Here is a 27,406-nt window from a genome sequence, read left to right as displayed (position 1 = left end):
TAACTCATTATCTTGTAGAAAAAAATTGTACCGCTTAAAAAAAAAAATCTTATGTGTTTAAAATAAAACCATGTTTAAATACAACAATACAATGGACCTGTCACGATTTCAAGGTGGAGATGGATGCAAATGCAGATTTACTTTTTAATAATAAATAAATAAATAAATAAATAAATAAATAAATCACTAAACAAGAACTATGACTGGGCAGCAAAACACTAAGGCAAAGAATACACATACACCAAAGACCTAAACACAGCAAAAAATACAAACGTAAGACAAGGAGTGCAGTGCAAACTGTGGCTATATACACACACACACACACACACACACACGCGCGCGCACACACACACACACACGAGTGCTCGTTAAAAAGAATGTGAGGTGCAGGTGGTCATGTGACTGTGATGCAGTGAGGTGCAGTGGCTGCTGGGAACTGTAGTTCAGAGGTCCTTCTCTGATATACATGACAGAACCCCCCAAAAGGCGCTACCCATGGAGTGCCAGAAAACATTCCCTCTCCCGGCGGTCCTGGCTAAATGTCTTCACAACCCCGTAGGTCCCGAGGCAGGCATTGTTCAACAGATAGCAGGCTCCTCAAGGAGCCGAGGGGAAGGCATGAGGTTGGGGCAGGCTTGCCGGGGTCGATAGACAGCACTCAGGCATGAGAAGCTGGGTTATCAGCTTCAGCAGGCGAGAAGGTAGAGCGACGTCCTCGGCGGAACAGGAAGGCAGAACTTGGTCGGCCATGTCAGCAGACTCAAATGTGAGCAGAACTTGGTTGGCAGTGACGTTGACCTCAGACAGGAACCGGGCGTGCTCTCTGAGATTCAGGTGTGGCGCGGTCTCCTCCGCACCGTAGAGAGATAACATGATATCCCCAGCCTGGCCTGAATGCGGAGCGATGGCTACTGCACAGCCAGCTGGAGGAACGAAACACAAGGCGGAGCCTGAGGGGGAAGCAGCGTTCCCCATGACACTAGAGGGGAGAGCGAAGTTCTCCGCGAGGCCAGAGGGAGGAACGACGCTCTCCGTGAAGCATGAGGGAGGAGCGACCTCTGCCGTGTAGCAGAAAGGGGGAGCAACATACGGCACGAAGCAAAGAAAAGGAGCGGCGTCCCCAGCCGAGCAGGGAGACGGATCGGCGTCCCCAGCCGAGCAGGGAGACGGATCGGCGTCCCCAGGTGAGCAGGGAGGCGGCACGGCATCCCCAGCCGAGCAGAGATGCGGAGCAACATCCCCAGCTGAGCAGGGAGGCCGAGCAACGTTCTCCATTGACACATCAGGATGGATCAGCTCCACAGTGGGGGAGGGAGGGTGGGAGATGGTTCCAGATTGTTCCAGCCTTGGCAGGCTCCCCTTTGGTATACCCCATGATGGAGTACATCACGTTGAGCCATTCCCGATTGTCCTTAATGAAGGAGAATTTTCTCTCCTTCTCCCACCTTGGCTTTTCCTTTTCATATAGGGCCTCTTGGACTCTGGAAAATTCTGCTGCATCCATTTTGAGGTCCCATGTTCCGTCACGATTTCAAGGTGGAGATGGATGCAAGTGCAGATTTACTTTTTAATAATATCAATATAAAACAATAAACAAGAACTATGAATAGGCAGCAAAACACTAAGGCAAAGAATACACATAAACCAAAGTCCTAAACACAGCAAGAAAGACAAATATAAGACAAGGAGTGCAGTGCAAACTGTGGCTATATACACTAGTGCTCATTAACAAGAATGTGAGTCAGGTGCAGGTGATCATGTGACTGTGATGCAATGAGGGCAGTGGCTGCTGGGAGCTGTAGTTCAGAGTTCCTTCTCTGATATACATGACAAGACCTGTGTTACTTTTATTGCACACTATACTTTAGGGGTCCAAGCACCAAAGGTCTAGTTTTTCTTATTAGGGGTTCTTGTAACCACATTTTAATTGTTGAGATTCTTCTTGTTCATGTTGTTGTTGTTTGTTGTTGTTGTTATTGTAATTACTATTATTATTATTATTATTATTATTATTATTCAACACTAAAACGCAGTGGGGAGCACAAGACATTGAAACACTAAATATTGTCATGTGGTGCCCAATTACCGCAAATACTCAATATTGTGAGGAGGCATGCCCTGGCCTGATGCTGGTGCTATAGAGCATTGTTTTACATTCCATTTTATCTCAAACCCCCAGGTCTACCGCAGATCTACAAAATTCTTTTTCTTTGGATTTCTTACCTTCTGCCAAAGTCTCTCAACCATGGGTGGCAGGATTTTCAGTGTTGTAGCACCTAAAATCTGGAATTCTTCCCTCTCACTCTTCACAGCATCACATACAGAGTTCAAATCCCAATTAAAAATGTATCTGTTTTCTCAGTGTTATCTATCATAATCTGTTATATAACGTGTTTTCTCAGTGACTATACTGTGTTTCTTTTCTGTGTTTGGTTGATCATTGTTTTTGTCTGAGTTTGTCCATGATTGTTCATTGTTTATGTATCATTGTATTATAAAGTGCCCTTGACCTCTGGAAAGGTGCTATATAAATTAAACTTATTTTATTATTATTATTATTATTATTAAAGAAAAACGCCACCCACTTAGATGTCAAGCTAATTTGCACAATATGTGAAATCTACTTTTTCTAATTAAAATCTCTTGTGAAGACTAAACCGTATGTTGTAGTGATGTGAAACTACTCTAGTAGATACTACTCCCTCCTGCTACTCAGGCAAGTAAGATGGGCCCAGTCAGCCTAATGGTGGTGAAATAGCACAGTGTTTTACATTGTGGCCCATAACTCATGAAAAGTAAGCCCTACAAAAAAGCATTTAACTCTACCCATTTCTATACCTACTTTTGCAAAAATGGGTTTGCAGAATTAGTATCATATTTAATGCTACGTTTAAATATTCTGATTTGCTCATTTTTATGAAGGGTACCAATAATTCTTGAGGATGCTGTAGAGACATACAGTATAAACAAAAAGTATCAGTATAAATAACGAGCAGGACTGTTGTAACATTAGAATAATATTTGCGTTTCTTACAGTAATATTTGAGTTTGTTCTTTCCACAGACCCAGCTTTTGTAGGCTCTGCTTTCATCCAGGAGAGCCTCCCAAAAGGCAATGCAGTGGGTGACGACGATAAAATCTACTTCTTCTTCAGTGAAGCAGGGAAAGAATTTGATTTCTTCGACACCACTATTGTTTCACGTATTGCTCGTGTGTGTAAGGTGAGGAGTGCTTTGTTGGAGTCAGTGTGAGCAAGGGGGGGTTGTTTACCCGTCTGGCAATGCACCACAAGCACATACACAACCACACACATACTCACTAACTACACTAAAGCTGCATTCATCTACAGGTTGTAACTCATAGAACTCCAACTAGGAAACAAACAAAGAAAATGCCCCCTCCACTCGATGGTCTTCTCAACTCTGAATACAGCAAGTGATGTCAAATCAATATGGCTGCGCACAGTATCACAGCAGTAAACAATGTAGCACTTCTTAACTTTTAATGAATTATACAAGTATTTGCTTTAGATTAATCAACGTACAGACATATTTAGTTGTTAAATCTATAACAATTACCAAGTTTCCATCCACTTTTTGCACTTTTCTGTTATCGACAAAGTGAAAGTGTGTAAAAAATAATTGTGATCTTTGCTATCTCCTGCCAGTTTTCATCCAGTTGGCCTTTTACTGATAAAATGGTGTGCGTGATGACGACATCCTTTAAAAAACGCAGCTAATTGTCACATAAGTTTTGGTGTATCGCAAAAGTCATCTGCTCTTGAGCTGTTTCCATACTGCATTTTGTGTATATCACAAATTTTGTAGGCCTATCTTTTGTGTCCCACATGTTCTTTTTGAGACAATTAAATGAAATTGATCAATTTCATAAATAATTGCAATTGTCTGAAATATCAGAGTACGAAGTCAGAATGGAGCAGCTGCTCATCTGATAGGGCTCCAAGTATGCAGAAGCCCATGGGCATAGGCTGGGGTGGCACATCAGGAGAATTCCCGGTGGGCCGTTCATAAATTGGGCTCAAAATACAAGCATGTTACATTAACTAAAGTAACGAATTACACTACATTTGTATTTAAAGCAGCGCATCAGTTACTTATACATTTTAAAAAAGTGCTGTTTCCTCACGTCACTTGGCTCAGCGTGCATTCGCTCTCGCTCATGCACACACACACACACACACACAAGTGCACATACTCAGGTCATTACCATAGAGATATAAACAAACTGTTGTCACATGCGTGAAAAAGTATTATTGAAATACAGGGCCGTTTCTAGGCATAGGTGAACTAGACGGGCACCGATGAGTAAAGGGATTGAAACTGAAACACTAATATTCTCTCATGTTGAGCAGGAAAACAAGGTGTGTACATGTTTGAGTTCCAAGTTATATGAACATGATATGAGCAGAGCATTATAACGTACTTTGCATGGCACTGTAGCAGCTAAACCCACACAGTGAGAGCTTAGTTAGCTTAGCTTGGCTAGCGACACCAAACTAGCCTAGTCTCATATTAGATAGCCAAAAACTTTTAGATTTTATCGATCTAATAGTCCTGAAAACAGTGATAACACCCGAGGCAAGTTTTGTGATAAATCCAAGTTTTTGTCTGATCATGTCATACATTGACGGGCAAATTACCACAGCTTCCATTAAAAAAAAAAAAAAACTTTAGGCTACTATCTGAGCTGAGAACACTGAGCTGGAGAACTGACCATTACTTTTCTCAGGTTTTACTACCTGTACCATTGAGGTGGGAATTGTGGTATATTTCGCAAAAATGGCAAAAAAAAAAAAAAAAACTGTCCTGTTGAAATACTACATATTTATTTGAATGCAAACAATTTTTTTTTCATAATGTTACAGTTGGACTTTTTGTAGCAGAAAACAATGCTCAGTAGCCTATGTTATTTATATTTATATTCTTGTTGAAACATGTCCATAATAAATATAACAAGATTGTTCATTTCTTACTGTCACTTCATCAAAGTTCATCCACCACATCAAAATATGGGCTGGTCTTGGGCATTAAACTCCCAAGGTAAAAGGGTCCCACTCCAGCCCTGCCCATGGAGGAGGTAGTGTTGGAGGGCTGCGTCCATCACAGGTTGCCACTGACCAGCGGTTCCGACCAGAAAGTGGATTGTTCTCGCCCTGCTGAAGCTGGCAACCTGCACCAAGTACAGTGTAGTGGGGGAAACTTACGGGGTTAGTAAAACGACTATTCATCGATGTGTATATGCTGTGTGCACAGCTATTAAAGAAAAATTTATATGGCTGCTGAATGAAGTGGAGGCCACTGAAATTGCATACCATAATTCCTTGCCACATGTTATGTCACAGGTTTGCAGTGCGTTGGATGGCACACATATCCCTAATCTTCTCCCAACTGATGGATTAATTCTGTCATGTGACACTTTCATTTTTGTGCTAATGCCTTTTTTCTCAACAAAAACTGTTTTCAAACTGTTTTTTTTTTTTTTCAACATTTAAAGTATCAAGTTTGTGCTAAAGTTAAAAGAAAAAAGATTAAATGTCAACCCTTGTGAATTGTTATCGACAATTTGCATTTCCATCAGCTATATCGGTTAACATTTCAGTGCGCTAAACTTTTTTATCGCAAAAAAACCCTTGGATGGAAACGTGGCTATTGACTATAGTTAGTTGTTGCAAGGAGGACAATATACGTGACTCATCACAGTTAACTGGCTAGCTTGTTGCTAACAAAAGACAAAGATGGAGTTTCCAAGTTTTTATTCCGTACCTTGAATGCACACAGTCGAGAATTATGTAATCCCCAACTGCAACTTCCCTCTTCTGAGGTAAGTCAAATGCAGCATAAACCCCCTCAATTTCCCACTTCCCTTAGCCACACAATTGTAATCTCCTGAAGTGGTGTGAGTGCCATGAGTATGTGTGTGATTGTTTCATGTATCACACTAGCAGTAGATGTATGCAGAGTTCATCAGGCTACAATTCCCCACCCTCCTCTCTGCCACTCCTAGATTACCTGGGTTTTATCATTCATTTGCAAATATTAGCATGTAGCTTCAGTCCAGTATGCACATATATTGTATAAAACATGCCACGCACAGTCCCCACAACACTTATCATTTAGCTTCGAGAATGCAAGCAGTGGCTTGGGGCATTCCCTACACCTGTTGTTGCTCAACTTTCTCTGTATAGTGACCAAAATGAATCGTATAGTGTTTAAGTAGGCTCGTGAGTTAAGGTGTTTTTGATTAGAGGTATAATGTCTCTGTGGCTGTAAAATGAGCAGATTATATGGATTACCTCACTGGCTCCTGAAAGTTTAAAGACCATTCACTTCCCTTCCTCTCTATCTCTGTTCCACAGTTATTATGTGGAAGTTGCCTGGCTAATCTGCATCCTATAATAATTCAAAATGTTTCTTCATTAAGAAAAGCTTGTGTGACCTTTATGGTTTTATTGACAAAAGCACACTAATGAGATGATGCCTGAAATGCCATTACTTTCACCTTCTCTATTTCACTTCATAAAACCAACACACACTGAATCCATTAATGATCATTACATTATGTTCAGTCCATCAAAGTGCATCAAAGGAACCTTTTTAAAAATGCAGGAAGTTTTTCAGGAACCTGTGAACTTTAGGCAAATATAGAACATGCTTTAAAAATCAGACAGATAAGTGGTTTGATTGCCTTTTGATTTACATTGAGATTTGCTAAATTGCTCCAGCAATCAATATACAAGTTGTGTTTCCTATATTGATTATTCATGGTATAAAAATAGTAGTTTAGGGACTTCTGGTGACGCCATGAGAGGAGTAGCAGCCTGATTCCCCTGCTCCGGGAAGAAACCCCGATAAAGTAGCCAAACTCCAATTTAACTTTAAATAATTAACAACCCAATGCGAAAAGCACAATGTACACTTTAAAAAGAGATGCAGAAAAGAAAGGCAGAACGACTAAAAAAGACGATAAACGAGACCAACCGGACTTGTCTCCGAACACGGGTGAAACATGCAGGGGAGAAGACATGGCGGCGGTGCTTACAGAACTGCGTAATTTATGGAGTTAACACATGGAAGCTTCCCAGGACACAAAGGCCTCCCTATCCAGAGTAGAATCCACTCTTAGTGATGTGATAGAACGTACGGCGAAACTGGAACAACAGGTGACGAATGTCGAACAGAGAGTAAGTGATGCAGAAGATAAAACACATCAACATGATAGTCATTCGCCATTTACTACAAAGAGAAGCAAAACTATCGGCCACGTGTGAAGACCTGGAATCCAGAGCTCGTCGAAACAATCTGCGTATTTATGGGGTGAAAGGAGAGGAAAAGACCGATATGATCACTTTTATTATCAACTCCATAGGTGAAGACGTTTACGAGTCTCGCGGAAGCGGCGTCCATCCTTCAGGAGATGGGTATTCATGTCAAGGTGGACGAATGGGAGATTCTTCAGAAAGACCTGTTACGTAGTGCCTGGGACTCGGTATCGACATCAAGCAGAGGCCCGTCTACCATGACCCATGTGGACTTACAGACTTTTGTTCGAGGTGAAAGATAAATAGTAAATAACTTTAATATGTAAGCATTCCATTAAGAATAAGTGCAGGGTTTTCTTTTTACTAAGTATGGAGTAAAGTTTGGCCGACTCATAAATGATATAATGATATCAGTAAGAATAACGGGGGTTTCTCCCTTCAGGGGTGAAAGGGCTAAGACATTTAAATTTTAGTTAACTTTTGTTTTTACATTTAGGCAACTCTAACTACAGCATAGCGCTGTCCAATAGTTGCAACAACACAGTGTGTGCTTTCCCGGAGAGATTAGTCACGACTCTCCGTCTTTACTGAAGCCGATTGACAAGATGTTAGTTCAATCAGCTGGGTTTTTGGAAGTCACTTCTCAGTTCTTGTTTTGTTGTTGTATACAATGTTCTTCTTCTACACTATGTTTAATGAATATTTCTATGATTCCAATAGACGTGCAGTTGTGTAGTACGGTTCAGATGAGTCACAGGTGTATTACGTGGAAATTGAGACTTGGGTTGAGATGGAAGGACAAGATTAACACTTTTACCATACGTGAATGAGCAATCTCAACATGATCATGTATAACGTCCATGGTTTGAATCATACCATTAAAAGAAAAAATATATAGTCAGCTAAAGAAATTACACTGCTCAATTGCCTTATTGCAGGAAATTCACCTGTCAGAAGCTGAACACAGAAAATTAAGGAGAGAATGGGTAAACCAAGTATATAGCGCCTCCTTTGGTTAAAAAAAAAAAAAAAAAAAGGTAGTAGCTATTTTAATTAATAAGTCAGTGGCCTTTTGCTAGAAAATGTAATTCGGGACAAGATGGGGAGGTTTGTCATGATAGTTGGTACATTAGGAGAAGTAGAGATGTCCATTATGAATCTGTACGCCCCAAACGAATACGATCAGACCTTTTTTAAAGACATTGCAAATATCATATCGGATAATGCCAAGGGCATGATAGTGGTGGGATGGGACTTCAATGCAGTACAAGATGGAAGGTTAGATAGAACACCGGCAGAGAAAGGATCCCAAACTAAAAAAAACAAAACACTTAATGACATGATTTCAGAACTAGGACTGGTTGATCCATGGAGTTTTAAAAACCCCAAAGGAAAGGACTTTACCTTTTTTCCTAATGTTCATAGCTGTTATTCCAGGATTGACTTCTTTGGTCTCTCCCAACAATATATGTATAAAGTACAAGACTGCCATATTGAGCCAATAATGTTGCGTGACCATGCTCCTGTCATGTTAATCATAGAGCTTGGAAAAGAAAGTTTTTTCAGATACTGGAGACTAAATGTATCACTACTAACCAACACAACAGTGGTACAAGAACTAAAACAGAACTTAAAAGAATACTTTGAGTTAAATGACAATGAAGAGGTAACACCATCAATCCTATGGAAGGGAGCTAAATCAGTAATAAGAGGGAAAATGATCCAGATTGCATCAAGACTAAAGAAAATACGGTTGGTAGAGCAAATTAATTTAGAAAATAAAATTAAACTATTAGAGATCGAACATAAAAGTACAGGAGCACAAGCCATGCTACTAGAATTAAAGGAAACTAGGAGGGCCTTGGATAATCTCCTTACATATAAGGCGGAAGGAGCATTAAGATTTTCCAGACAGAAATATTACGAGATGGGCAATAGAGCCAGCCGCTTGTTGGCTTTTCAACTCCGTAAAGCCCAGGCTAATCATGTGGTTCCTAAAATTATGCACCCTATTCTAAAAAAAAAAAAAAGTATCTCATCCAAAGGAAATTGTGGATGCCTTTGCATCTTTCTATAGAAAACTGTATGAAGATCTAAAACCAAAAACAATACGTGATAAATCTGAGACCTTTCTTACCGGTCTACACTTACCATCACTGTCAGAAGATGAAGCATTGCAAATGACACTGCATGTTGCCGAAGGTGAGATACGAGAAGTTATTTAAAAAAAACTAAAAAATAACAAATCTCCAGGGACAGACGGTCTCCCTGGTGAATTCTATAAATGCTTCATTGATGATTTAGTACCAGTACTAACTAAGGTTTTTAATTATGCCCTTTCCAAGGAGGACCCACCAGCTACATGGTCTGAGGCCACTGTCTCAGTGATCCATAGAGAAGGCAAAGACCAATTATTCTGCGAGGGGTATAGACCAATTAGCCTGTTATGTAACGATCAAAAAATACTAACAAGTATCTTGGCAAAAAGATTGCAAAAAATTATAGCAAAGTTGATTAAGGCGGATCAGACAGGTTTTATCCCTGACAGACAAGGAGCCAACAACATAAGGAGAACATTAAATATTATAACATGTGCCAAGAAAAGTAAGCAAAATTCTATGTTAATTAGCTTTGATGCACAGAAAGCATTCGACACTGTAAATTGGCAATTCCTGTATGAAACATTGGCTGAAATGGGGTTCCACCCAAAATTTGTGGATTGGGTAAAGGTTATATACACAAACCCCAAGTCACGAGTAAAGGTGAATGGATGTTGCTCTGACTTTTTCCACCTTGAGAAGGGGGTCCACCAGGGTGACTGCCTCAGCCCTTTGCTGTTTGCCATAAATATTGAACCCTTAGCAGCACTAATAAGACAAAATGAGACTATCAAGGGCATAAAAGATGAGGGTCAAAAAGAACACAAGATTTCACTCTACGCGGACGACATACTGACATATATTAGTGATCCAGCCTCCTCTATCCCTTCGCTAATAAGAAATTTAAAGGAATATGGAGAACTCTCGGGATACGAAATCAACCAATCGAAATCTGAAGCAATGATGCTGGTGGGGCACTGGCCAGCACATCTAACAGGAAGATTTAACTTCTGTTGGTCTAATCAAGGTTTTAAATACCTAGGAATCTTCATAACCTCGGATACATCACAGCTATTTAAGGCTAACTACGGAAAATTATTAGGTGAAATAAAAACTGACTTGACAAGATGGGAATTACTCCCTTTATCTCTAATGGGAAACAATACGAATGAACGTATTGCCAAGGCTGCTCTTTCTGTTCCAATCCCTGCCCTGTAGAGGTTCCCGTTACTACATTTAAAATAATTAATAAATGGATATCCAAATTTATGTGGCAAAATAGAAAACCTAGAATAACATTTAAAAGAATGTTATGTTCCAAAGAAAACAGAGGCCTAGACTTGCCTAACTTGAAAAACTACTACTGGGCAGCCCACCTCAGATCAATGGTCTCCTTGATTTCTCAAGGTAAAGATGCCATTTGGGTTTGGTTGGAACAGAGTGAATGCTCCACTGTCCCTCTAGACACAGTCCCATTTATGATTAAGATATTTGGAAAGTAAAAAAAATAAGCAATCAATGGGTTAAAACCACTTTAAAGATATGTACAAGTGTGAGAAAGAAGCTAAAACTCCCCACATTCATTTCTAGAACAATGAAGATACACAATACTGACTTTCTCCCGTCCAACTTAGACACAGGGTTCAAAAAATGGGAAGAAAATGGTCTAATTATGTTAGATCAGTTATTTGAGGGAGGAGTCCTATTGTCATTTGAATAGCTCCAACATAAATATAATTTGCCAGCCCATGATTTTTTTTAGATATCTGCAGCTAAGGCATTACTTACAGACACACAAAGAATGGGATAAACTATGCCCTTTGCCATCCAATATAGAATGTTTTTTATGTTAATAATCAAAAGAACCATTAAAAAGATCATATCACACATATATAAAGAACTAAAGGATAACAGTTTGGACATTAAGGAAAAATGGGAACTGGAGATGAATACCATCATTCCAGATGAAAAATGGGCACTATCTTGTGGAGAGGGACACAAAATAACAAACAGTGCCACTTGGAGGGAATTTGAATGGAAAGTCAAGATGAGATTTTTCAGAACTCCCCTTATTACCCAAAAATTTGGAGACAAATCAGATCAATGTTGGAGGGGCTGCGGCCTGGTGGGAGACCATACACACACATTCTTTGACTGTCCAAAATTAACAGAATATTGGCAAAGCATACAAAATGAAATTAAAAAATGTTTACGTATAGAACTGCCTTTAGAACCATCTTGTTATTTATTGGGATTACTTCCAGAGGAGGTGGAGAACAATAATAAGACATTCTTACTGAGAGTCTTGCTCTTAATAGCTAAGAAGATGATTACTGTCTCCTGGCTGAAGCCGCAGCCCCCCACGATATCACAATGGAGGGGAAGGGTGAAGGGTTTATTACATGGAATATATAATTGAAAAAGTACAACTAAAAACAGAAATATTTTCAATTAAATGGGCCCCGATCATCTCACATTTTCTCATGTGATTTGTTGTAGGAGTCAGAGTAGATTCTCTGTTATCTAAATTTGAATGCCATCTTGATGTTATTCACGTATTACTATTGTTTATTCATTATTACTGTGCCTCTATTTTTGTCTTTTTTGATTGATTGATTTATTTTTTATCTATTTATTGTATTGGTGGTTGTAACCCCTTACTTACCATTTTGTCCCATGAGGGGGAAATATGTGTGGACACTGAGAGGATATTGGAAGCCATGGACTGCCCTGTAAGACGTATACCTGTGCTATATCGCTGAATTACTAATTGTACTGTATGGCTGCACTTGATAAAATGGAATAAAAAGAAGTAAAAAAAAATAGTTTAAGCAAATAATTATTTTCAAACATTACAAATATCAGTGAAGTTCTAAAATACCAATTTCAGAGTCTAGAGGAAAGAGGTTGTGCAATTTTTGGGGAGACAAATGGGATAAGAACCACTGTAGAAAGAAACTTTATTGGTTCAAAAATAAAATAAGGAAATTTAATTCGTATTTTGCAAAAGTTAGCACTGAAGTAATCATATACATTGTGACTAATAGGCATCTAATGACACAAAATTCTAATTAAATATGATACATTGCAGTGATGTCTTGATACAATATTATTGTTATATTGTTATTATTGATATTATTGTTATATTATTGTTGAATGTGCCTTAACATTCCATTTTCAGTTGATTAAAATATTCAACATTATAAAAGTACAGTAGCTGAAACTTAATTACAGTATTTGCTTGATCCACTGAGACTCTTGGCAGTGTATAATGAAATAAAAGTTGCATCGGAATGTAACAAAATGAAACATGGCTAATTAACATTGGTTATCTTGCCAAGCTATTATTGATGGGACTTACAGGGGCATGTCTGACGCACAGAGCATTTTTTTTTTTGTGATGTAGCTGTCTGTAGCCCTTAAAGTGTTTTTAAAGCCTTCATTCTTCACCACCAAATACGAACACACACACACACACACATATATATATATATATATATATATATATATATATATATAATATAAAATTAAGTGCTGTCAATTGATTAAAAATTTTAATCGAGTTAATCACAGTCATGGGCTGTGATTAATCGCAAATTTAAAATACTAGGATTTACTTGTAAACGTTCAGTGTTGAAATAAATAAATGCATTAGAAACTGGTTTAAGGAAACAGATTTTTCAGTTTTATTATCGCAACCATGAACATTAACATGTTTAACAAGTGTTCAATAACAATCACTTAAATTGTTGAGGCAACCAAAACTGCAGACATATTTAGCAGAAACCAAGAACTGTTACAAAGTAATGTCTGTTACAAAGTCACAAATAGCTTACCTGTAATTTTTTTGCGTAGTAACATCAACTCAAATGAATGCAACAATAAGTAGGCCTATTTTAGAAATGGAATGCCATAATGTCTGTGAAGAGACAGAGTGAACAGTCTCTACATTCTAGGTTAAAGACAATTACTTCAGTCAGTGTGCATCTGTGCAACATGCCTCCTGTCAACCAATCATACAGTTGACTCTTCTTTCACCCAGTTGCTCAGGCAGACTAGCTTGTCCATATTTTCAGATGATAGAGCTGACCTCTTCTTCTGCAGAATGTGGCCTGCCAAAGAGAACAGTCTTTCACATGGCACTGTTGAGGCAGGTGTAGCCAAGTACCTTTTTGCAATATGGGCCAGCTTACCATATGTACCTGCTAGTGATGACCACCACTGTGATGGACATGTTTCTATGCTGACACAGGGCTCTGCCTTGTACCTCTTGAGATTTTTCTCTGGCCAGTACCTCTTCATCGGACTCCGACTCTGATCCCATGAGTAGGAGGGCCATCTTCTTCTTTGGAGGCTCTGGCTCCACTTTTTCTCCAGAGGTCTGTGGTGCAGGTTCTCTATCCTTCAGCATCTCGCTCAGCTTTTGCCACACCTCTCCCCCTCTGCTCTGGGCAAGCACCTAATGTTTTTGAACCTAGGATCTAGAGCGATTGCCACCTTTAACCACCACAGGTTTGAGTTCTCCTTTCGCCCGTTGAGGTCCTTTGTGAATGCAGCCTTGATGCGCGCTATGTAGGCAGGGTCAACATCAGAGACCTCCATTGTGTGCAGCAGATGACATAGTGCAGGTAGCACCATGGAGCAGGATACATATTTTTCACCACCTAGGAGCTCAGTGATGTTCCTACAGTGCAAACAGAGCACCACACAATTGACTTAATGACTACAGTTTTCATTCAGGTGGCATCTATTTAGGGTATAGGCCTTAAACTATGTCGAGATGACTTACAAATGACTTATTTTTATCAGTAAAATTGGAGAAGACAGAGAAATCACATTACCTGCAGGGCTCCAGCACATTTCCAACTTTGCCTGCCTGTCATATTCAGCTGAGGTTATCAGGCAAAGTTGTGCTACTGCTGTGCCAGCGTTGCTTTCAGTGGATCTTTGTTGTGTTGAATCTGCCTTATCATTTCAAGAGTTGAATTCCAGTGTGTCGGTACATCCTGGACGAGGGACTCCTCTATTAGTCCATGAGAGGCTTGCTGAGCTTTCAGCTCTGCGGTGTTTGCGGGACTGTGTCTTAAGTGTACTACTATTTTACGGCACTTGGCTAAAACACTGTCAAATTCGCTGTCCCGTAAAGCCACGGTGATCACCCTTTGTATCATATGCGCCACACACGGCACATTCAATTCAATTCAATTCAATTTTATTTGTATAGCGCTTTTTACAATAGACATTGTCTCAAAGCAGCTTTACAGAAATATCAACATGGTATACAGATATTAAAGGTGCGAATTTATCCCAACTGAGCAAGCCACTGAGTGGCGACGGTGGCAAGGAAAAACTCCCTAAGATGTTTTAAGAGGAAGAAACCTTGAGAGGAACCCGACTCAGAAGGGAACCCATCCTCATCTGGGTAACAACAGATAGTGTGAAAAAGTTCATTATGGATTTATATGAAGTCTGTATGGCCTTAGGAGCAGCCGTAGTCCCAGCAGTCTGGAATTAGAGAAGATTTGAGCTCCATCCAGAGGCAGAAAGGATCTGGATCTCTAGTATCTCCATAAATTCATGTGGGGCTCGGCGAAAGGAGAGAGGGAGAAAAAAGATAATTATGACTGTGAAGTAGTAGAACAGAATCTAGTCAGGGTAGGCTTGAGTAAACAAATACGTTTTAAGCCTAGACTTAAACACTGAGACTGTGTCTGAGTCCCGAACACTAATACCAATGCTCGAATGGTAGACTCCTTGCAGCGGCAATCATACTGCGAGCATTGTCTGTTCCTAGCTGTGACCTTTCCCTCATTTGCACTCATTTGCAACATTGTTAATCTGGCTCGCGCATGCTTCGGCAAATGTCTTTTTTCTGTTTTTAACATGCCTAAAGTGAATGAGTGCAGCTGCCAGTTGTCATCGATTATGTGTGCTGTTACACCGAGGTAGTTTTGGTTACTTACTGATGTCCAGTGGTCTCCAGTAAGTGCAAAAAATGTACCTTCTGCCAACTGCCTCACTTTCGTAGCTTTTTCAGCATCGTACAGTTCATGTATTCTCGTAACAACAGTTCCCCTCGAAGGTAGCTTGTAGGCGATGCGAATGATGTCTTGAAGCCCCCGGTCCTGAACTATGTTGATGGGCCTGCACTCTGTGGCGATCCATTTAGCGATTGTGCTAGTTAGCTTTGCTGTTGTCATTTTGTTGACAAACTTGCCCTGGCTGCACTCCGCCAGTGTTGTTTGACGAGCACGGCTTGTTGACCCTGTCTCAGCACTAGCATCTTTGCTAACATCAGCAAAAAAAAAAAGGCTTTTGCTAACGTCAGCAAAAAAAAAAAAAAAAAGCCCGAAGATGGTACTTCAAGCTTGTTGTGCTTCGGTGGAAGGACAGTTCGTCACTGCAATAAGTGCACACAACTTTGGTTTTATCAAAACTTCCATCTGGAAGCTTTTTATAACAAAACTTGCTGTTCAACACCGCCTCCTCGGTCATCATTACTTGCGTTTGCCGTGCCCTAATCACACAAAGCTAGGTAACCATCCGCGCTGCGATTAACGGGAAGAAGTTGGGGTCAAAATTGATCGTCAAATGATTAATTTGTGTTAAAAAAATAACGCGTTAAAATTTTTTGATTAATCGCATGCGTTAACATGTTAACGTTGACAGCATTAATAAATATATATATAAATATATAAATATATAAATATATATATATATATATATATATATATATATGTGATGTGTATATATTTATAGTATCTCACAAAAGTGAGTACACCCCTCACATTTTTGTAAATATTTGATTATAGCTTTTCATGTGACAACACTGAAGAAATGACACTTTGTTACAATGTAAAGTAGTGAGTGTACAGCTTGTATAACAGTGTAAATTTGCTGTCCCCTCAAAATAACTCAACACACAGCCATTACTGTCTAAACCACTGGCAACAAAAGTGAGTACACCCCTAAGTGAAAATGTCCAAATTGGGCCCAATTAGCCATTTTCCCTTCCCGGTGTCATGTGACTTGTTAGTGTTACGTCTCAGGTGTGAATGGGGAGCAGGTGTGTTAAATTTGGTGTCATCGCACTCAACACTCCCTCATACTGGTCACTGGAAGTTCAACATGGCACCTCATGGCAAAGAACTCTCTGAGAATCTGCAAAAAAGAATTGTTGCTCTACATAAAGATGGTCTAGGTTATAAGAAGATTACCAAGACCCTGACACTGAGCTGCAGCATGGTGGCCAGGACCATACAGCGGTTTAACAGGACAGGTTCCACTCAGAACAGGCCTCGCCATGGTCGACCAAAGAAGTCGAGTGTACGTGCTCAGCGTCATATCCAGAGGTTTTCTTTGGGAAATAGATTTATGAGTACTGTCAGCATTGCTGCAGAGGTTGAAGGAGTGGGGGGTCAGCCTGTCAGTGCTCAGACCATACACCGCACACTGCATCAAATTGGTCTGCATGGCTGTCGTCCCAGAAGGAAGCGTCTTCTAAAGATGATGCACAAGAAATCCCACAAGCAGTTTGCTGAAGACAAGCAGACTAAGGACATGGATTACTGGAACCATGTCCTGTGGTCTGATGAGACCAAGATAAACTTATTTGGTTCAGATGGTGTCAAGCGTGTGTGGCAGAAACCAGGTGAGGAGTACAAAGACAAGTGTGTCTTGCCTACAGTCAAGCATGGTGGTGGGAGTGTCATGGTCTGGGGCTGCATGAGTGCTGCCGGCACTGGGGAGCTACAGTTCGTTGGGGGAACCATGAATATATGTACTTCGGAATGCCTTCGGAGACTGGGCCGCAGGGCAGTATTCCAGCATGATAACGACCCCAAACACACCTCCAAGACGACCACTGCCTTGCTAAAGAAGCTGAGGGTGAAGGTGATGGACTGGCCAAGCATGTCTCCAGACCTAAACCCTATTGAGCATCTGTGGGGCATCCTCAAATGGAAGGTGGAGGAGCACAAGCTCTCTAACATCCACCAGCTCTGTGATGTCATCATGGAGGAGTGGAAGAGGACTCCAGTGGCAACCTGTGAAGCTCTGGTGAACTCCATGCCCAAGAGGGTTAAGGCAGTGCTGGAAAATAATGGTGGTAATACAAAATATTGACACTTTGGGCCCAATTTGGACATTTTCACTTAGGGGTGTACTCACTTTTGTTGCCAGCAGTTTAGACATTAATGGCTGTGTGTTGAGTTATTTTTAAGTGACAGCAAATTTACACTGTTATACAAGGTGTACACTCACTACTTTACATTGTAGCAAAGTGTAATTTCTTCAGTGTTGTCACATGAAAAGATATAATCAAATATTTACAAAAATGTGAGGGGTGTACTCACTTTTGTGAGATACTGTATGTACAAATGTTTGCTATAACTGAAAATACATTTGACCTTTTATATTAAAACAAAATGGGAGAAGGAAGATGGTATAACTATATCTGAGGAAGAATGGACAATAATATTGAGGTACCAATGGAAATACACCAGGTCACAGAAGTGGAGGGAGTTTGGTTGGAAAAATCTGATAAGATACTTCATTACACCCTCTCAGAAATCACACTATCATAGTAATTCTCTGGTTTGTTGGAGAAACTGTGGAAACCAAAATGAAATAAATTATTATATCTTCTGGGATTGCCCTGTTATCATGGATTATTGGAGAGAGATACACATTGCCATACAATATATTTTTAAATGTGTAATATTTAACATTAAAATTAAAACCTTATATTTTGGATATATATTTCGGGAATGGTTGAAAAGTGATAAATATTTATTGAATATACTGCTAGTGGCTGTCAAAAAGACTCTTACCAGGAATTGGTTGTCACAGGAGAGCCCAACTCTAAATACATGGATTGACATTACAATGGACATTTACAGAATGGAAAGAATAACAGCATTTGTCAACCATAAGCTGGAGAAATTTGCTTTGTACTGGGGAAAATGGGTTTATTATGTAATATCCCATAGATCTGACTTTATTTTTAGTTAATGGTTAGGATGCACAGAAAGATCACTCCCTGCATGCACATATTTCTTTTTCTTTTTTCTCTTTTGTTTCTTTATATCTATCTTTAATATGCATCATTCTGAGATGTATGGTGAACACGTTTGTACGATGTACATAATTGTGGATACAATGTCTGAAGTACATCTGATGGAAATGTCGATATAAACAATAAATTAAAAAAATAAAAAAGAAAGAGTGCTGAAGTTGTTTAGAAGCCCCTTTAGGTCATACTTGCACTGTCCTAACAGTTGGTTTGAGCAGAGAAAGGTGATCAGATTGACCTAAGTGGGCTCAATCTTGTGGGTGAAGCTTTGTATCCTCTTTCCAGAGTCAGCATTCCTGTCACTATGGTGTGTTATGTGGCCGGCAAGCTTCATGTCTACATCCGTGGTCATTGAATGGAGCCAGGTTTCTGTGATTTATCATAGCACAGCATGATGAACAGATCGAGCTTCTCCATTTTGCTGGCCAGTGATCTTGCATTGGCAATAAAAATATTTAAATAGCACAGCCACACAAATTTTGCCATTTTAAGTAAAAAAAAAAAAAAAAAAAAAAAAAGGAAAAAAGTTACATACAGTTGCAATAAAATTAATTCAACCCCCAATGCAAATCAGGTTTATTATCAAAATTTACAGACTTTCAGCTGTTTGCAATGAACAAATCAAGCAAAAGCAACTGAAATAGTTCAACACAGCAAATGCTTCATGTGATTTCCCCAAATTCAACTGAAAATGCAACTTACAGTGATTTCTCCAGTTTCAAAATTATTCAACCCCTTCATCTTTAGTACTTATCTCTAGTAGAGCAGCCTTTTGCTGTTATGACCTGCTGCAAACAAGACGCATAGCTTCTGGCAGCGTTCCTGAGGAATGGCCTTTCTTCATGAGCAATGGCCTCCAGTTCAGTAATATTCTTGGGTTTGCGTGCTGCAACCACCTTATTCAAATCCCACCATAGATTTTCTATGGGGTTCAAGTCAGGTGACTGTGATGGCCCTGTAGAATCTTCCAGGACTTCTTCTGCAACCAAGCCTTGGTGGAATCTAAGGTATGCTTGGGATCATTGTCCTGTTGGAAGGTCCAATGATGCCCAAGCTTCAGCTTCCTCACAGATAGCATGATGTTTTCTCTTAGGATTTCCTGATGCTTCAATGAATCCATCTTGCCTTCCACACGCTGCAGGTTTCCAGTGCCAGAGGATGCAAAGCAGCCCTAGAGCATCACTGAGCCACCACCATGCTTGACTGTTGACATTCTTCTCCCTCCAGACATACTGCTGATCCATCGTGACGATAAATTCCAGTTTTGTTTCATTGCTCAACAGAAAAGAATCCCAAAACTTGTGGCTCCAAAACTGTGGCTTATTTATATTACTTTTCTTGTGCATTTGGATCAATAGTGGTGTGTGTCTTGGAGTTCTGGCATGGAAACCTTCTGCGTTTAGTACGAGCCTTACTGTGCTCATTGAAACCTCAGTTCCTGTTGCCACCAAGTCTTGCTGCAGGTATTTTGCAGTCACCTGAGGGTTTTTCACAACCTGCCTTCTCAGAAATCTGGTTGCAGCCATTGATAGCTTCCTTTTTCAGTTGATTTGGGGAAATCACTTGAAGCATTCATTGTGTAGAACTACTTCAATTGCTTTTGTTTGATTTGTTCATTGCAAACAGCTGAAAGTCTGTAAATTTTGACAATTAACCTGATTTGCAATGGGAGTTGAATAATTTTGATTGCAACTGTACCCCTTGCAGAGTCTGCAATAAATGTTAGATTTATCATGTATATTGTTTTTAATTTAGTACTGCCCTGATTGAGCTATTTCATATAACAGATGTTTAAATATAATTCACAGGACACAATAATAACTGAATTTACACAAATGAACCAGTTCAAAAGTTTACATATCCTTGATTCTTAATATTGTGTGTTGTTACTTGGATGATCTGTGACTGTTTTGTGATAGTTGTTTGAGTCCCTTGTTTGTCCCTTGTTTTTGTTAAACTGTTCAGGACAAAAATCCTGTTCTTCAGAAAAATCCTCCAGGTCCTGCACATTATTTGGTTTCACAACAACATCTGCATATTTGACCCCTTTCCAATAGTGGCTTATGATTTTAGGACTATTTGTTTCCTCCTCCATTGTAAGCCTTATCTGCAAGTCTCTCACTTAGGACCCATATTCTTTTCTCTTTTCTTTTTCATGCTCTCCTTGGGGCCAATTATCCATTTTCCATGTTCACTCCAAGTTTTCATGAACAACATACAGTTGTAAAGTTCCCTTGAAACCCAATGATAACTGTTCTTCAGTGTCCCTACTTAATCTTCTTGAAGATATTAAGAGATAAATGGTTTGGGATTATTTAGGTAGGCTTGTTTGTTTTTCCCGAGAAACTGCTTTTGTCTAGTCACTCTATTCCAGTCTACCCACCCTCCCCCGTGAATGACCAGTACTTGGCAGATATCCCTGCAGCTCCTCTTGGTGGCATTCCTGATAAGATTTCTTCTTGTCCTTTCATCAATTTTGGAGGGACATCCTGTTGTTGGTAATATCACTGTGGTGCCCCATTTTCTCCACTTGTTGATGATGGCCTTGACAGTGTTCTATTGTACACATGGTACATCATGATACATTGTATAACTTTTCAACAATGAGATCACGTATATGCCATATAAGCTCTTTGCAGACAATGGCTTCTACAGTTGGATGAAATCAAGATGTCAAGAAAATCCTACAGAAACAGTTGCACTTTATTTGGGGTTAATTAGAATCACTTAATTTATGACCGGTGTATGATAATTATTATTGAACATGAGTTGGATGGTTAATTCTGAGCACAGTCACATGCTGTGACCTGTGCTGGCAGGTTATTTCAAGTTTTTTTTTTAATCAAGTCTAGTCTTAAAACGTAATTTTACACACTCACATTTGAGCAGGCTCATTAGGAGTTAATATTTGCCATTTGTTTATATTTTACTGTTGTCTTGTGTGTTCTGCTATCTTAAGTCTTATTGTTACTTCCATACTGTTTTTTTTAAATACATATTTCATTTTATGCACTATTCTATCTATACTACTTTGGTCAACCTAAATTGTTTTATATGAGCTTTATAAATAAACTGTAATTATTTATCTACTTATCTACACAGATTCCTGTTTCTTGTGGCACTAGCTGATCTGCAGTTGCATAATGATATATTTTCAAAGTGGACAACCAAACACCTATGTAAGTTCCTCTTTCAATAAGAGTGTCAGCCAGGTGCCATAAAACTAAATGCAGGTAATCCAAGTGACTACACCACTCATGCACAGAAAACAGGGACTTGATTTAGTATGTTATTCCAAAAATTTATTTATTTATTTATTTTTAAAGTTTTTCTACGAATACAGTTCATTAAAATTAAAAACCAATACACAACCAACCAATTAGTACACATAAACAGTCCCTCCAAAAAGTATTTATCCCCTAGTTATTATCTCTCTTTTTGTTGTGTTGCAATATCAAATTTACAGTATGTTTATATGGGATTTTTTGCTCCATTTTTCTAGCTCTCTACAGAAGTAAATTATTAAATTATATTAGAAATCCCCAAAATTAATAAAAAGTACAAAATCTGAACACTGCTTAACTGGTAAGTATCCCCCTACAAACAAACACACAAAGATTCTTACCATTTTTCTTCTATGCAAAATACTCTCACAACAATTTTCATGCCACAGATTTTCTATTGGATTAAAGTTTGGGCTTTCAATTGTCCATTCCTGAACAAAACGTTCTGTTTTTCAAGCAATTTGGTTTGTAGTGTTTGTCCCGTGTCTTGTGTTGTGCTGTTGAAATGTAATTTTCACCCTAGACACAGATTTCTGACAGACTAGACTGGAACAGGTTCTCCTGAAGAATTTGCTTGTATTTGGCTCCATCCATGTAGCCACTGATGGCTACTAGATTTCCAGTTCCTCCTGCTGAAAAGAATCCCTAGAGCATGATGCTATCACCATCACGCTTGATGTTAGGGATGGTATTACCTGGTTGTTGGGCTGTATTTGGTCTGTTTAGACAATTTTAAACAATTAATGCAGTCAAGGTGTTAGGGTTCATGATGACACAATATGGCCAAAATTATGTGGGCATCTGACCATCATACACATATGTGCACCTTCCCCAAACTGTTGCTACAAAGTTGGAAGCACACAAATGTCTAGAATGTCTTTGTATGGTGTAGCATTAAGATTTCCCATCACTGGAACTAAGGGGACTGGCGCAATCTTGTTCCAGCACAAAGCATGCTCCCTAAAGACACAGGTTGCCAAGTTCCATGTGTGAGAACTCAAGTTGCCTGCACAGAGCCCTGACCTCAACCCAACTGAACACGTTTGGAATGAACTGGCACTCTGAGTGTGCAGCATACCTTCTTGCACAACATCAAAGCATTCCATCACTAATGCTCTTGTGGCTGAATGGGAACAAATCCCCATAGCCACATTATAAAATCTCATAGAAAGTCTTCTCAAAAGAGTGAAGGCTGTTATAGCAGCAAAGGAGTGGTCCATATTAATGCCCATGGCTTTGGAATGATCAGGGACAAATGGAGATACAACAGCCAGGTGTCCAAAAACCTTTGGCCAGATCATGTTTAGTACCTTGCATATGTACTACCTTAGATTTTTCTAGTCTTTTTATGTATTGGTCATTTTGCATGTACAGATGTGGCCTTTAAGAATGAGCATTTTTTTCATACAGTTTCACACGATTCGTCACGTGGTATGCTGCAGGAACGGTTCTAAGAATTTAAATTCATTTGTTGTGCTTCCTAAAATAACCACCAGGTGGCACATGGAACAACATACTGTAGCTGAACAAAAATGGAATGTGTGGTCAAATGGTTCACATAAAAATATTACGTTTCTCATCAAAGGTTATGATAAACCTAATTTATACAAGTTTCTAATTACAAGATTTAATTTTATAAAAAGGGAACATGATCGAGTCTTGTAGTACAGGTACAATAACTATAGTATTTAAGCTACTGAATGTGTACTAGAATAGTGCAGTGGTAGCATGCAGGTTTAGCACACCAGTGACTGAGTTTCGAGCCTCAGCTCAGTTTAGTGTTTTTTAAATGAGCGGGTTTTTTCACTGTAGAAAGTTCCTCAAGGTAACGTTGAATGAATTCCATCTTCTCCTTTCCTGCCAATGGAAACGTTTGTTCTTTTCTTAGATTAGTTTTCTTTTCTTTTCCTAGTTTTATTATTTTTTTAAAAACTGGTTTAAAGTGAACACAGAAGTCCTTTGAGTGCAATAGCTGCATCAAACTTGTGACTCACTGACCACCAAATTACTGATTTATTGTTTTGTGATGCTTTTCAAGGCTTTTACCACACCCTCTTTCAGTTGCTGTTGGTTTCATTAATGTCCTTTGTTGAGTTGGCATTGTGTTTCGGATCGTCTTGCTTCATGATAAGGTACCTCCCAATTAATTTGGATGCATTTCTCTGTAAATTGGCAGACAAAACATTCCTTTAAACTTCCGAATTCATTCTGCTGCTGCCATCATGAGTTACATGACACAGACAATCAAGCCCAAGCCATGACACTACCTCCACCACGTTTCACAGATGAGCAGATCCTTTCTTTCTGCGCACTTTGGTCTTTCCATCACATTGGTACAGGTTAATCTTTGTATGGCCTCTATATTTCTGCACTTGAAGTCTTCTATGTATGGTGGATTGTAATACCTTCATCCCTGCAATGTGAAGGTTGTTGGTGATGTCATTAACTATTGTTTCTTGGTTTTTCTTCACAGCTATCACAATGTGTCTGTCATCAACTTCTGTTGTTTTTCTTGGCTGACCTATTCCATGTCTAGTTGTTAGTACAACAGTGGTTTCTTACTTTTTCAGAGCATTCCAAATTGTTGTATTGGCTATGCCCAATGCTTATGTTCCCTCTTTTCTCAGCTTCAAAACGCCTTGCTTTTCTGCAGTGTGAGACCATTCAGTGTTTTATAGGTAAATAGTAGTATTTTATAATCAATGGAAATTTTTATTGGAAGCCAATGCAGTGTGGATAAGATACGGTCTTATATGGGTCTGATACAGGGCTGATATCGTCATATCTTCTGGATCTAGTATGGAGTCTGGCTGCTGCATTCTGGACTAATTGGGTCATTGGCGTTGACCCAAAAAGGGAAATGGTATTGTATGCCTCAGCAATTTTCGCGTAAACATGGTCCAGAGTATGGTCCCCAGTGGTAGAGCAAGAGACATTCTGATGGAATTTGGGAAGTACAGGTCTCATATTAGAGGGATTGGAATCTCCATCAACAATAAAATTTCCATCTGATTGTGCTGACTATTGCTTGCAGTTCTTCCATAGCTAGCTTAGCAGTAGCATCTGGAGTAATGTAAGCTGCAGTCACAACAATGGCTGAAATTTTGGGGGGGTAAATAGAAGGCTCTGCACTTAATCATCAGATAATCTAAATTAGTAGAGCAATGACTTTCAGTTAAAGCAGACTATAATTTTTAACATGAATGCACAGACTGCCTTTGATATTACCAGAGTCCACTGCCATCCTGTCTGCCCCGAAGACACTGACCATCTATCTCAGTGGTGCTGCCAGGAATGTTATTAAGCCAAGTTTCCGTAAAAATCGTAACATTGCATTTTATGATCAGTTTATGCAACGTTACCTGTAGCTGCAGTTCATACGTTTTGTTCACCAAAGGCCACACATTAGTCAGAAAAATGCTTGGGAGAGATGGTTGATGTGGTTTTAGCCTAGCTCTAAGGCTGCCTCGCTTCCCCCACCTTAGTTTACAGTCTTGGTGCCGATGCTGGGCTCTCTGCAGGAAGAGCTGGATCTGGAGTCCACAGTGTCCATGCCATTTCCAAAGGGAGTTGAAAGTTGTTGAATATGACGTCTGTGCAGCTGTAACTGATGTCTTGCAATGCTTGTCAGCTATAAGATATGTGATGCTATTCTGAGTGAATAAGCTTGCACCCAGTAGAGTTATAACTACTAAATCACAAAATCTGGGTACATACAGAGGCTCCGGTTGTAGAATGTTGTAAAATGACCTCATTTTAATTGAAATACCTGCTGGATATAGTTTTCAGGTTTTTCACTGGTCACTTCAAATTCTTTCCCCTTGCTCTTAGATGACACACGTGTCATTCAAGGCATATCAGTCCATTCTCCATATCGTCAGTTGGGTGTAGTGAATTGCCAGTTCTGCCTTGGCTTCATGAAGAAGAACTTACTTCAGTGCTCCATGGCTGCTGTTATCCATGTTGTCATTCCTGACGTTTTCAATGCCTGAATAATTGCACCAAACTTTGCTGAAGGAAAACGTTCATTTAGACATTGGAGGCAGCCTGTCATTTTACCCTGGTTGACATGTACATTCACCTGGTTCCAAACCTCTATGCTCCTGCTAGATTTTGCTTCTGTTCACCAATGGCTTTGTCCAGGTTTCTGTTAAGTTCACTCTTGTTTTTGTCATAAAAGAACTATCATACCATCATATGCATGGTGATAATAAATAGCTTTGAGCCATTAAAGATCATGCAATCTATTATACAGTCATGTGAAAAACAAGTAACCCCATGGAAATTTTTTACAAATATATTTGGATAAGCAAACATTTGATCCTCTTTGAAACAGTTCCTATTAAAGTTGGTACACTATCAAATGACACATAAAATTGACATTTTGTAGTAATTTTCACAATTTATATTAACAAAAAAACAGATTAGTCACATAGAAAAACTAAGTACACCCCTAAATTTATCACAGTGTCAAATCCTTAAAATTAGAATCAGGTGCTCAAGATTCTGTGCCAGTGATGCTTAGGGATTGCAGGTAGAACCTGTCTTTTTTATACCCTTCTCATAATTAGTGTCTGGTGTTCCCTTTGCTATTCAGGTGTGTGGTCATCAAGCTACTATCTAAAGTTCTGTAATGCCTTCAGAAAAAGGTTGCGGTTGCCTATAAGTCTGGCAAGGGATTTAAAAAGATCTCCAAATTATTTTAAATACATCATTTTACTGTAAGGAAAATAAACTACAAATGGTGCAGATTTCAAATAACTGCCAATTTGTCCAGGACTGGCTGTCCCAGCAAATCCAGCTCAAGAGCAGGCTGTCTGATGCAAAAAGAAGTCAAGAACCCCAAAATTTAATTACAGTATCTGCTAGTAAGTCTTGCAACTGTTGGTGTCAAAGTGCATGCTTCTACAATCAGAAAGAGATTGCACAAAGTTGAGCTACATGGGATGTGTGCCAGGAAAAAGCTGTTGCAGGACTACAGTTTGCCAATGAGCATATAGGCAAAGACCACACCTTTTGGAATAACATGCTCTGGACAGACGAATCAAAGATAGAGTTGTTTGGCCACAGTAACAGCAGACATGTTTGGCGCCGACCAAAAAGAGCTTTTCAGGAGACGCACCTCATACCAACTGTGAAGCATGGTGGTGGAAATGTTATGATTTGGGGTTGCTTCGCTGCCTCAGGTACTGGACAGTTTGCATTCATTGATTCAACTGTGAATTCTGCATCATATCAAAGAGTGCTTGAGGCCATCTGTCAGAAAGGTGAAGTTGAACTGAAAGTGGACCTTTCAACAGGATAATGATCCTAAACACTCTAGCAAATCCACCAAGGAATGGCTCAAAAAGAAGAAATGGAGGGTTATGAAGTGGCCTAGCCAAAGCCTGGATTTGAATCCTATTGAAATGTTGTGGGGGGATTTGAACAGAGTTGGGTATAAGTATTGTAATTACTTTTTCTGATAACGCAGTAATGTAACGCATTTTACATTACAAACTTTATGTCAATAAAATTACATAACTTGCATTACAAATTTATTGTAAAGAAAACAATATTAATTAAATTCATTTTTAAAATAAATCACATTTTGTGTAACCTGGCCTGGGCATTCACAGCTGTAGCTCCAAAGATTTTTTTCTTTAGCCCCGAATAATTATCCACTTGGAGT

General features: G+C 39.3%; 1 protein-coding gene across 8 annotated transcripts in view; it reads left to right on the top strand.

Annotated features, from left to right (window-relative positions):
- The window catches only part of sema4ba (sema domain, immunoglobulin domain (Ig), transmembrane domain (TM) and short cytoplasmic domain, (semaphorin) 4Ba), a 162,324-nt gene that overhangs the window by 107,739 nt on the left and 27,179 nt on the right, over positions 1 to 27,406 (top strand). For all 8 annotated transcript variants that reach the window (XM_053623306.1, XM_053623301.1, XM_053623303.1 and 5 more), the window contains one exon: positions 3,064 to 3,221. In XM_053623306.1, coding sequence (XP_053479281.1) covers positions 3,064 to 3,221 — 158 coding nt within the window. The remainder of the gene's footprint in view (positions 1 to 3,063; positions 3,222 to 27,406) is intronic.

This window comes from Ictalurus furcatus, chromosome 4, assembly GCF_023375685.1.
Source record: "Ictalurus furcatus strain D&B chromosome 4, Billie_1.0, whole genome shotgun sequence".
Classification (NCBI taxonomy): domain Eukaryota; kingdom Metazoa; phylum Chordata; class Actinopteri; order Siluriformes; family Ictaluridae; genus Ictalurus; species Ictalurus furcatus.
This window is presented reverse-complemented; position numbering and strand designations above follow the sequence as displayed.